General features: G+C 36.9%; 1 protein-coding gene across 1 annotated transcript in view; it reads left to right on the top strand.

Moving 5' to 3' along the window:
* The window catches only part of LOC107677517 (sortilin-related receptor-like), an 84095-nt gene that overhangs the window by 60584 nt on the left and 10299 nt on the right, over nt 1-13212 (top strand). The window contains 16 exon segments of the mRNA XM_016472446.1: nt 864-949; nt 3187-3359; nt 5590-5721; nt 5805-5896; nt 5982-6228; nt 6327-6465; nt 7282-7455; nt 7556-7669; nt 7743-7865; nt 8808-8927; nt 9034-9159; nt 9308-9418; nt 9946-10077; nt 11175-11306; nt 11455-11589; nt 11713-11865. Coding sequence (XP_016327932.1) covers nt 864-949; nt 3187-3359; nt 5590-5721; nt 5805-5896; nt 5982-6228; nt 6327-6465; nt 7282-7455; nt 7556-7669; nt 7743-7865; nt 8808-8927; nt 9034-9159; nt 9308-9418; nt 9946-10077; nt 11175-11306; nt 11455-11589; nt 11713-11865 — 2189 coding nt within the window.

Raw genomic sequence — 13212 nt, 5'->3', positions numbered from 1 at the left:
GTATTTCCTCAGCGACCAGCACGGATCAGCTCCAGGCATGACGAAGCAGATATCGTCCTCTTTTGGAAGGCCAAACAAAGTAGTTTCGCTTTCACAACGAAACACACAGGCGCCTTCACGACATGGCGGCGGCAACAACAATACTACAGCGAGAATAAAAGTTACGCCTTCTTTCTTTGCGTGAACATTTGGGCGGCGTTATGCAAATCTTCCCAGATAGTGACGTAGGTATGTGGGGGCGTGTTAGAACGAGCCGTTTTAGGTAGGTGTGGCTGACTCTTAACTTTTATAAAGAATATCTCTTTGGATTTGAGACTTTAGTCTTTGCAACTTTACAGATCTTCTTTATGCACCAAGAGCTTGTAACACTCCAAAGAGAAAGGAAAAATTGAAATCGCATCATATGACCCCTTTAATAAAAAAAGCATGTAAAACCAACATTCAGAAGTAACATATCACAGAAATAACTAAACTATTGGGTTTAGTTTTTAGTATCTGTATACAGTATATAGTCTAAAAAGCATAATATTAGCTATGTATTGGTTATCGTCCATTATATTTAGAATAACTATCATAACTCATGTTGGCCAGTAGATCTGCACATCTCTAATGCCAATAAATGATGAATGGAATTAGCAGTTTCAGATAAACTTCTGACAACTTTGGTACTTCTCAAAATATTACGCAAGCATCAGGACAGCAAAAGAAGAATTTAGCATGAAATGCACAAAATTTCATAGACATGTAATTACAGCATCACCTAGTGTCAACTTTTAGAACAAAGTTCTTCAAGAAGAGAAATTTGCTGTGAAATGTAGTAAATGATTTCCACTGATGTTAAGGTGTGTCATCTGATGCTTTAGGTACAGGAAGGTTTCTGGAGACAGCTGCAGTGGAGGAGATGTTGGAGCTCGGCTGGATGGAGAAATGCTGCCCTGTCCTGTGGGAGGTACAGTAAGATCCTCTTCAGCTTATACAATCATATTCTCTAATCTTTTATGTAACACAACACAATCCTATGGGATGCAACATGAAGTTGTGGAGTCAAAGTTCATAACACGGCCTCAAACTAATAAAAAAAAGACTTCACAAGACTAATAATGTTTGTGATACAAAAAAGGAATTATTTATTTTCTTTTACATTACATGCAAGTTTGTCTTTTTTTAATGCGCTACCGTTCAAAAGTGTCAGCTAGAAAATGAATCAAAAGTGACAGTAAAGATATTTACATGACCAAACGACAATACATGACCAAAAAAAGTCCTTTATATTAGATGGGATAGTTTAGTGGTACAGTCCTTGTTTAGTGTGAAATGTAAAACAGGTTTAAATCCTGACTTGAACCGTAAAATAAACCAAGCAAATTGCAACAGAACTGATTATAATGCATTATGTTGTATGATAAAGAACAGTTTTGACATTTTATTTCACAGGAAAAAAGTTGCAAGAATATGGAGCAAAATGAGGGAGGAGAAACAAGTCAAATATATTTATATTGCACATTTTAAAGCAAGTTGATAAAAATAATAATAATGCTGCAAAATGAAAATGTAAATGAATTAAATAACAAATACGATTTGTATACTTTTAAAATAAATTTATACTTTTATTAAGCAGGGACACATTAAATTGATCAAAAGTGACAGTAAAGATATTCATAATGTTACAGAAGCTTTCTATTTCAAATAAATGTTTTTTTTTTTTACCTTATATTCATGAAGGACTCCTGAAAAAAGTATCACCATTTTCACAAAGATGTCAAGCAGCACAACTGTTCATATTAGAATGATTTTCGAAGGATCATGTGACACTGAGGACTAGATTGATGGCTGCTTAAAATTCAGCTTTGCCATCATAGGAATAAAATGCATTTTAAAATAAATTCAAATAGAAAACGGCTATTTTAAGGTGGAATAATATTTAACAATATTACTGTTTTTACTGCACTTTTCATTGGAGAGCAGAAGAGACATCTTTCAAAAAAATCTTACCAACCCCACACTTTTGAACAGTAGTGTACATTTAATATGCTGAAGGTCTATATCTGTCGTTCATAGAATTTTAGCTTGCTCACTGATCATTGCATCGATTTGGATCTTTTGATCTTTATAGAAATGCCATTTACTCAAAAGAGTGGCATTCATCTAACCACAGCATTGAATGCAACATTCTGACCTGAACCTCTTTTAAGACACGTTGACATCGACATATTTTAAATGAGGCATAAATCTATCTTTAACTTGTTTTTTTTTTTTCCATTTTGGAGTTAGAACACTTTTTTTTACAGGTGGACTTAAAATGCTTATCACTGAAGATGTACTAACTGTATGCATATGCAAAATATATTTTAGATTAGACCTTTTCACTTCTCTTCTTGACTCTTTGACTTATGGGATCTCATTTTTACTAATAATTTCATGATTGTTTAATTGTTTGGTAGCAAAAAACACAATCAATCCTGTTTTTAACCCAATCAAAGGCACATTTGTTGGTTATTTAAAAAAGGATATTTGGAAATGCATTTTAGGACACAACGTGACATAAAAATCCCGGTAATGTCTACAATTGTGTCTGAATGTGTGTCTATAGTATAAGCATGAATGTGTAAAATACAGCAATGCCTCAACATGACCACGCTGAGATGACATGATGGACTGATTTCTACAATGAAAGCTGAATGTGTAATGTGGACAGTCAGTCCTTAAGATGGGATTTGAAAGTCAAATGAGGATTGTTGGGAGTGTGATCAAAGCCCATCTCCCCACCGAGCTGTTCTTAAGAGCCGTCGCTGTCTAGACTGCCTCTTCTCTTCAGCATTGTGGCACTCAGCCACTTGACCACACTTCAGTGGCCACATTGATTGTCTTGCTTCTCTGACTAGAGGACGCTGGGAGTAAATAAGCAGCCCTCTCAGAAGCTGAGATCTCATCCAGCGGGAGAAGGAAGTGATGTGACTCTCAGCCATGCCATCAGTTTTCTTTTACGATTTGCAGTGAAACAGAAAATGGAAAGCCTTTCCAGAAGGGTGCAAGCTGTTAGCAAGGAACAACTCCCTTTTAGTGCCAATGGTTTTGAAATTAAATGCTCACATGGGAGTGTTCGGGTGAAATATGTAGTGTATTTCTCTGGAATGAGTCTTTATTTCACCTCTTAACTAAGACCACTTGCCTACTTTTCTTTTTTAGAGAGTAATGAGTTTATCCTGTATGCGGTGAGGAGCTCCATTCACCGCTATGACCTGGCCACAGGTACAGACCAGCCGCTTCCACTCTCGGGTCTCCATGAAGCCGTGGCTCTGGATTTTGATTATGAGAAGAACTGCCTATACTGGGCTGATATTTCACTGGACACCATACAGGTGAATAAACGTCCTTCACTCACATAAATATAGGGATCTGTACCATATATTAGAGCTGCACGATTAATCGTTAAAAGATCGCGATCTCGATTCAAACATCCATGCAATCCCATTTTTAAATGACAATGATTCGCCTGTGTCTATTAAACCTTTGAAACAATCATACCGGAACATTCAAATCTATGTTCACTCTGCTGCTGACACAGAGAGCAGACATTTACCATGTTTGGGTAAGAAACAGCTTCACAAACAGTCTTTTCAACTACACAGAGACGATCCTCCCTATACGCAAAATACGCAAGCTGCGTAGGGCCCCCGAAACACGGCTCTCAAAGATGATTTAATTTAAATTTTGTTTTTAAATTTGGCCAGCAGTTATGAAAACATGAATGATTATTTCTTTTAATGCGGTGCGCTGTCGCCCTTTCTACGTAAAAATCAGTCAAATCATATAATGTGAATGTCGTACAGTCTTGCTCGAGACTAAAAAAACGAGTTGAAAGCGTACCGAGCTGCGGAAGAGACACTGTTTCTCAAGCGCTTTCCGCGAGCGCGATTCGAGACAGAGTGAAACACGGACAAATGCATTTCATTAATTCGTTCATAACCACTCATACCCCACTCCAACCCCCAACCCCCACCACATGTATTTGACATGGAATCATTCATTCAAGAGATTCGTTCAAAAACACTGATTCATCCAGTAATGAAATAAGTGAAGTATTTATGAGTGATTCATTGAATCATTCAGTCAAACCACTTTTTCATAATTTTAATATTAAAAATGGACGTATTAAATATATTATAATTTAAATATATATTAAAATGTTTATTAATTCATTCAAATTAATTAAACACAGAAATTTTTTGCAACAATAATTTTTTGTCACATTATTTTGTTTAGTTCAGAATCGTGAGAGAATCGTGATCTCTGTTTGAGACAAAAAAATTGTGATTCTCAATTTATCCAGAATTGTGCAGCTCTACCATATATATATACAGTGGGTACGGAAAGTATTCAGACCCCCTTAAATTTTTCACTCTTTGTTATATTGCAGCCATTTGCTAAAATCATTTAAGTTAATTTTTTTTCCGCAATATAACAAAGAGTGAAAAATTTAAGGGGGTCTGAATACTTTCCGTACCCACTGTATATAGGGGCTTTTTCACCCGTGGAACTTTTTCATAGTTCCTAGAACTATTGGCGGAAGTTTTCGTTTTTTTCGCGTTTTCGCACCGCAGGAACTAGGAACGTATTTAGTTCTAGGAACGTATCTAGTTCTAGTACGCTGATACATTCCATCTCCGTTATCATGAAACTCCGATCACGGCGTTGTCCATTCACAGATTGTTGATGTTTGTGAATGCCGCAAATAAATGTCGCTGTCGGCTGCTCCAGAGTTCCTGCTGCGAATGCAACCAGGAAAACGGCCCGAGGGAGAAATTGGTTCTCTAGGAACCACCCTTCTGGCTAGTTCCTAGAACTGAGTGCTTAGATGTACGTGGTGCGAAAGCGCCTTATAGTGACAAGAAAAGTATGTGAACCCATTGGAATTGGATTTCTGCTTTAGTTGGTTATAAAATGTCATCTGATCTGCATCGAAGTTACAAGTATGGACAAACATAATGTGCTTAAGCTAAAAATGCACAAAAAAAATTATAATATTTTATGTCTTTATTGAACACATCACATTAAAAATTCACAGTGCTGTGGAAAATTAAGTGAACTTTTAAGTGATCTGGTTGTCATTACCTGGATTAATCACAACTTTGTGGTCATGAGTTGTTCATGAGTACTTTGTTTGTCCTGAGCAGTTAAACTTCCCAGAAAAATCATCCTGGTCTTATACATTCTTTGTTTTTTACTAGAATATTCTGCATATTTGAACCCTTTTTGTTTTTTATTGTATTGGCTAATTTTGGATATTTTATTGGTGTTTGTTTGTTCACTTTCATTATAATGTTGTGATACCAAAAGCATCAGCAGTTAAATAATTTGAAAAACGTTAATTTTCTTTTCCTTTTATTTATTTATTTATTTTTATGAAAAATATTGTAAAAAATTATATCAAAAATCAGAAATGAAAAAAAAAAACTTTATTAGATTAGATAATTAAAAAATGTAACAACAACAACAATAATAATAATTATTGTTGTTGTTGTTGTTATTGTTACAATTTATTAGGCATTTATTAATTTTATAAGTATTTTCTTTGATTTTGTGTTGTAGAGACTGTGTTTGAATGGAAGCTCTGGACAGGAAGTGATTGTCAGAAAGGACTTACAAAACGTGGAGGCGCTGTCATTTGACCCCATCAGCCGGTTGCTGTATTGGGTGGATGCTGGTGCTCAGAAACTCGAGGTAACCACAGGTTAAAACAATTACAGCAGCATCAATTACAGTTGTTCGTTCCTGTAGTCATCCTCACACTGTCTCTCTTCCAGGTGTCCAACTCTGATGGAGACCTGAGACACACTCTGGTCAATTCTTCAGTGGTGGAGCAGCCTCGAGCCCTGACGCTCATGCCAGGAGAGAGGTGCGGTGTTCCCACAAATCACTTGTTTTCCTTAACAATCTGCATGCTCCCTTCACCCTGACCACTAAGTTGCTGTTTCTTTTAGCTTGATGTTTTGGACAGACTGGGGCGATCGTGCAGCAGGCATCTACCGCAGCTGGATGGACGGTTCCAACATCGCCTGCATTGTGTCTGAGGCAGTTCGCTGGCCCAACGGCATAACGGCTGATGAATCATGGCTGTACTGGACGGAGGCATATGGAGACCGCATTGAAAGAGCAGACTTTAATGGAAGCCGCCGTACTGTGATAATGGAGGGCCTGCCGCATCCTTATGCTATTGCTGTTTTTAAGGTAGGCCCAATGTTATCACTTCTTGGAATGTTACAACTAATATTAAACTGTCTTTAATGATCATAAACACTTTGTTGAACTGGTGTTTGTTGGTGTAGAATGACCTGTACTGGGATGACTGGTCTAGAATGGGAATCTTCAAAGCACCTAAATCAGGCTCACCAGACAGTGAGATGCTAGTGGGCAGACTGACAGGAGTGATGGATCTCAAGATCTTTTACAAGGGAAAAAACAGAGGTCAGTCCTTAAGGGAAGACATTCCTTCTGAAACACATGGGAAATACACCTTTAAAGACCATTATAGAGCTTGCAGGGCTTTTCTTTTTCCACTTGTCAGCTTGTATTGTATAAATTGAATGTTTAACATAATTATTTTCATAAACTAATTTTATTATTTATTGTTGTTATAATTATTAGTCATTTCTAAATATATAAATTTACACTATCATTGTAGTTCTTGCATTTTATTGGACAATAATTTGCATGCAAAGAATTTGCAATAGGGTTATTATTATCGTTAACCAAAACTAAAACCATAAAAAGCCTTTTCATTACTTGAGATATGATGAACGTTAACTGAAATAAAATAAAATACTTAATCGTAATGTTTTTTAATTGTAGCTAACTGCCAAGGCAGCAATTTTGTTTTTTAGTTTAAGTTTAAGTACTAAGATAATTCAAACTAAACTGAAACTAAAACGATATCCTAAAATAAAAAACATAATATCACTAAACCTTTAACTAAATAAAGCTAGTTTCAACTATTTTGAAATAAAATTCAAAATACTAACAAAAGATATAATAGTATATCAGTGATACTAAAATAATATTGGTGTAAGATGAGTCCTCTATATTTTTGGGGGGTTTTTTTACACAAGAATAGAGAAATACATTTTTAATGTGTGTATTTTTAGTAGTAAAAAAGCTAACGAACAAGCAATAAAAGCACAAAACTACAATATTGATTTCACGGGCTCAGCTTCATACAGTGGCCCCACTGGTTTACTTGGGATACAGAAATAGTTTTTAAAGATTTTTTTCCCTCTCCTTTAGGTCAGAATGCTTGTGTGGATCAGCCATGCAGTCTTCTGTGTCTTCCCCAGCCTGAAAACAAGCATCACTGTGTTTGCCCCGATGGAGTTTCCACCACCATTTTACCCTCAGGAGAGCATCAGTGCCAGTGTCCCGGTGGATACCAGCTCCGCAATAATACATGCGTTAAGACAGGTCTGACAGACTCAGAAGTGTCAGATATCAAAAGCTCTAAATGCTAAATAAACATTTTTATGAAATTGAAATGGATTTCTTTGCTTTAATTGACTCTCAGAACACACCTGCCTGCCAAACCAGCACCGCTGCACTAATGGGAAATGCATCAGCAGCATCTGGAAGTGTGACAGTGACAACGACTGCGGCGACATGAGTGATGAACAGGAGTGCCGTGAGTGACATCATCAGCCCTGTCTCGTATAAAATGTGTATGATCTGTGTTTCATATATTTTTCTCTCTGCAGCCACCACTTCCTGTGACTCTGCGGTCCAGTTCCGCTGTGTGGCCTCAGGGTCCTGCATTCCACTGGCCTTCAAGTGTGACCATGAGGATGACTGTGGAGATAACAGTGACGAGGAGCATTGTGGTATGTGTTTGTGTTTAGGGCTATGTGTCAAATATTCATTATATGTCTGAGATGATTTTGTTGGTGATATAAAATTAAGCAGTATCACAGTATTTTAATGCACTATTTAATTAATCTTTAAGTTTCCTAAAGAACACATCTCACAAATTGCAAATAAAAAGTTGACCGATGTTTTTTTTTTGAAGTTTCTCTGAATAAGTATTGTTATTGTTAACTAAAACTAAAATGGTAAAAATATTAATTTAATCCATTTTTGGCCTTTGCAACTAACTGAAATAAAATAAGTTTGTTGAGTGCTACATTTAATAAAAATGAGATAAAAGTAAATCAAAGATGAATAGAAATGTTTTTTTAAATGATAAAATTATAAAAATGAAAAATTATAATAAAAAAATCGAAAATGACAAAAGCACACGACAAAATTGCTAAAATGAAAATAATTTATTAGAAATATGAATAAATACAATGAGTATATAAATAATTCCAAAATAACACTGCTCTGAATTAAACTTAAGTAGCTAAATTTACTAAAAGTGAGATAAAAGTAAATCAAAGTTGAATAGAAATATATTTAAAAAAATGATACAATTATAAAAATGGTATGTTAATGGAAGAAATGTGAAGATAGTCATTTTTTATTAATATTGCTGTGTACATTGCTATGTATAAATGATCATATTACTGTATATAAATACAATTAATTAATATAATTTTTCTGTTCGTTAGTTGAAAACTGTGTCAGAGCGTGCCTTAATTATTTTTAACAAGATTTACTTTTTGCATTAAACATTTTGCATTTGCTTGGCAGCAGAGTGTTTTGTTGATATGGCATTTCCTTGGATTGAAAGAAAAATGACTTTTTTTAAAGCTATATTGTATTTGTTTTTAGTTCAGTTAAAGTAACATAAATGCAGTGCTCATGTTGTATCTGCTTTCTTTTAGAGTCTCACAAGTGTGGACCGGGGGAGTTCACCTGTGCAAGAGGTGTGTGTATTCGGGACGCGTGGCGCTGTGATGGAGACAACGACTGCAGGGACTGGTCAGACGAGGCCAACTGTACTGGTGAGAGAAAAGACACACATTTACACACCGGTGCAAGAAATATGCAGTGAAATACATCACACCTACATCTTCAATGTCTCTCTCGTCCTCATTCTGTCACATAAAGTGGGTCACCACACGTGTGAGAGCAGTAGTTTCCAGTGTCACACGGGTCACTGCATTCCTCAGCGCTGGGTGTGTGACGGAGATGACGACTGCCAGGATGGCTCCGATGAAGACCCAACCCAGTGTGGTCAGTCTCAAACACTGCCTTACTCCCCCTCATGGCATTTGACTTTTTTCTATGGAAGACCAAATGCATCAGCATCGGTTTCTCTAATCATGTTGCTCACTCGTGTATAATTCTGTGCAATTTGGCATCTTGCGGTTTTGTCCTTCAGGTAAAGAAAAGTGCAATGGCTTCTTGTGCTCTAATGGCACCTGTCTGCCTGCTAGTGCTCACTGCAATGGTGTGGAGGACTGTCCAGGAGGGGCTGATGAGCAAAACTGTGGTATTGCTTTTTATATAAAGGGTTAGTTCACCCAAAAATGAAAATTCTGTCATTATTTACTCACCCTCGTGTTGTTCGAAACCCGTAAGACCTTCGTTCATCTTCAGAACACAATTTAAGATATTTTTGATGAAATATGAGGGCTCTCTGACCCTCCCATAGACAGCAACGTAACTTTTTTGTTTTCTTTGTGCAAAAAAGTATTCTCGTAGCTTCGTAACTTTACAGTTGAACCACTGATGTCACACGGACTACTTTGTCGATCATCTTGGTACTTTTCTGGACCTTGAACGTGGTAGTTACCTTGCTGTCTATGGGCGGTTCAGAGAGCCCTCATATTTCATCAAAAATATCTTAAATTGTGTTCCGAAGATGAACGAAGGTCTTACGGGTTTGGAACAACACGAGGGTAATTAATGACAGAATTTTCATTTTTGGGTGAACTAACCCTTAAGTATATATAAGTGGAATGTTGTTTGTTGTGTTGTAATTGTAACTAGAGAAACAATAAGGGTCTGTTCTTGCAGGTCCCCTCTGTGCACACTATATGGAGTTTGTTTGCAGAAACCGAGCACAGTGTCTGTTCCAGTCTCTGGTGTGTGATGGTACACGGCACTGCTCCGATGGATCTGATGAGGACCCGAAGTATGCAGGCTGCTGTGAGTCCAACACATTTGCTAACTGAAATGTGAACGTTAGAATATGTTCACTAGAGGAACTAGCCAAAAGGACCATTATGTGCTTCTGACTAGGACTGTCCATGTAAATGTAGTGCAATTAATTACATTAATAAATAAAAATATCATAATGTACACATTTAGTTACGCCCCCTGACCTGAATGTTAATTCCTTAAGATATTCCTTAAGAAATTATTAAATCTAACGTAAATATACTATTCAGAAGTTTGGTTATATAATCATTTTAGAAAGAAGTCTCTTATTCTCTCCAGTGATGCATTTATTTAATCAAAAATACAGTAATATTGTGAAATATTATTACAAATTATAATAATTGTTTTCTGTTTTAATGTATTGTAAAATGTCATTTATTTCTGTGATGGCAAAGCTGAATTTTCAGCAGCCATTACTTCAGTCTTCAGTGCCACATGATCCTTTAGAAATCATTCTAATATGCTGATTTGGCACTCAAAAACATTTCTTATTATAATCAATGTTGTAATATTTTTTGTAATATTTTTGTGAAAAATATAATACATTTTTTTCAAGATTCTTTAATGACGAGAAAGTTCAAAAGAACATTTTTAACATTTTTACATTTTTAACTGTCATGTTTTATCAATTTAATGTTTATTATTTATTAATTTCTTATTTAGTATTTAGTTTATCTTATTTAGTATTCATTTCTTTAAAAAAATCTTACTGCACTTGTAATTTTGAATGGTAATTTAAAGAATAGATTATGTATTATTAGATTTCTTTTATAGTGTTTAAAAATTAAGCAATCAATGTATTCACCACTTTTTGCACCTATTGCTTTTCTGTTTTCTCATATGCTATACTTGTCTGCTGCCTTAATGTATTGTCTTTAATTCATAGTGTCATAATTTATTCATAATAGCTTCTCTGCAAAAATTGATGTATGGACTTACTTTCAACTTAATTTGATTAATTAATCGGCATATCATGTAATTAGATTTTTAATCAGTCTTAATTGACAGTCCTAAACGTGGACCTTGGATAAAGCACAAATGCAGTGTTTTGTAATGAACTGATTAGTTCTCCTCCTCCTCCACAGCAACTAACCCTGAGTTTGAGAAAACATGTGACGGCTACAGCTTCCAGTGTTCCAATGGAATGTGTGTGACCCTGGAGTGGAAGTGTGACGGCATGGACGACTGTGGCGACTACTCTGACGAGGCCAACTGTGGTGAGCAGGAGTTTTTGGCTATGCAAGACTACAGACTTCCAGTCAGAGCATTCAATAATAAGCTCCAGTCCAGTCATACTTGGGACGGCTTTGAGAAAGTTCTTTTTCTGTGCTTGTTTGCTAATGAGTTGTGTGCTTTCTTTTTCAGCGTCCCCGACCGATGAGCCGGGCTGCTCGCGTTACTTTCAGTATGAGTGTAAGAATGGCCGCTGTGTGCCCGCCTGGTGGAAGTGTGATGGGGAAAATGACTGCAGTGACTGGTCTGATGAATCTCAATGCTCAGGTATACAAATCAGTCCAGTACACTGTGTCCCAGTCAGCATCTATTAACCTTGTTTGTAGAGCGCTGACAAAAGAGAATGCTCAGTGGATTAATTACAGTTAATTATGTTGTGTCTGTGTTCAGATGGCAGAGCTCCTCACACACCTGCGCCGGGTCCAGCTACCTGTGCTCCTAATCGTTTCCTCTGTGGTTCTGGCGCGTGTATTGTGAACACCTGGGTGTGCGACGGCTACGCTGATTGTCCTGATGGCAGCGATGAAGTGGGCTGTCCCACAGGTGCTTCCTCTTCTCTTTTACTAGCCAATACTAGGGGTGTCAAACATATGATTTTTGAATGATTTCATTTATTAAGGGAAAAAATCTGTCCAAACCTGTCTGATCCTACGTGAAAAAGTAATTGCCCCCTAAATCTAATAACTGGTTGTGCCACCCTTGGCAGCAACAACTGCAATCAAGCGTTTGTGATAACTGGCAATGAGTCTTTCACATCACTGTGGAGGAATTTTGGCCCACACTTCTTTGCAAAATTGTTTTAATTCAGCTATATTGGAGGATTTTCGAGCATGAATGGACTGTTTAAGGTCATGCCACAGCATCTCTATCGGATTTAAGTCTGGACTTTGACTTGGCCACTCCAAAACCTTCATTTTGTTTTTCTTGAGCCATTCAGAGGTGAACTTGCTGGTGTGTTTGGGATCATTGTCCTGCTGCATAACCCAAGTGTGCTTGAGCTTGAGGTCACAAACTGATGGCCGGACATTCTCCTTCAGGATTTTCTGATAGCGTGCAGAATTCATGGTTCCATCAATTATGGCAAATCGTCCAGGTCCTGAAGCTGCAAAGCAGCCCCAGACCATCACACTACCACCAGCATGTTTGACTGTTGGTATGATGATCCTTTTATGAAATCCTGTGTTGTAACGGAACACACACTTTCCAAAAAGTTCAACTTTTTGTCTCATCAGTCCACAGAATATTTGCCCAAAAGTCTTGGGGATAATCAAGATATTTTTTGGCAAATGTGAGACGAGCCTTTGTGTTCTTTATGGTCAGCAATGACTTTTGCCTTGGAACTCTCCCATGGATGCCGTTTTGCCCTGTCTCTTCTTGTTGTTGAATCATGAACACTGACCTTAATTGAGGCAAGTGAGGCCTGCAGTTCTTTAGATGTTGTTCTGGGTTCTTTTATGGCCTCCTGGATGAGTCGTCGTTGCGCTCTTGGGAGTAATTTTGGTAGGCCGGCCACTCCTGGGAAGGTTCACCACTGTTTCAAGTTTTCTCCATTTGTGGATAATGGCTCTGACCGTGGTTCGCTGGAGTCCCAAAGCCTTAGAAATGGCTTTATAACCCTTTCTAGACTGATACATGTCAACTATTTTGTTTCTCAGCTGTTCTTGAATTTCTTCACAGTTCTTTCATGATTTAACAGGAGGGGGCAATTAATTTTTCACGTAGGGCCAGGTAGGTTTGGACAGCTTTTTTTTCCCTTAATAAATGAAATCATCATATAAAAAATGCAGTTTTTAATTACTTGCTGCTTTATCTTTGTGTAATATAAAATTGTTTGATGATCTGAATCTTTTAAGTGTGACAGATATGCAAAAAAAAAAAAAAATAGGAAGG

Source organism: Sinocyclocheilus anshuiensis, unplaced genomic scaffold, assembly GCF_001515605.1.
Source record: "Sinocyclocheilus anshuiensis isolate Anshui unplaced genomic scaffold, SAMN03320099.WGS_v1.1 scaffold981, whole genome shotgun sequence".
NCBI lineage: Eukaryota > Metazoa > Chordata > Actinopteri > Cypriniformes > Cyprinidae > Sinocyclocheilus > Sinocyclocheilus anshuiensis.
Note: the sequence above shows the minus strand (reverse complement) of the source record. Positions and strands in the feature narration are given on the sequence as shown.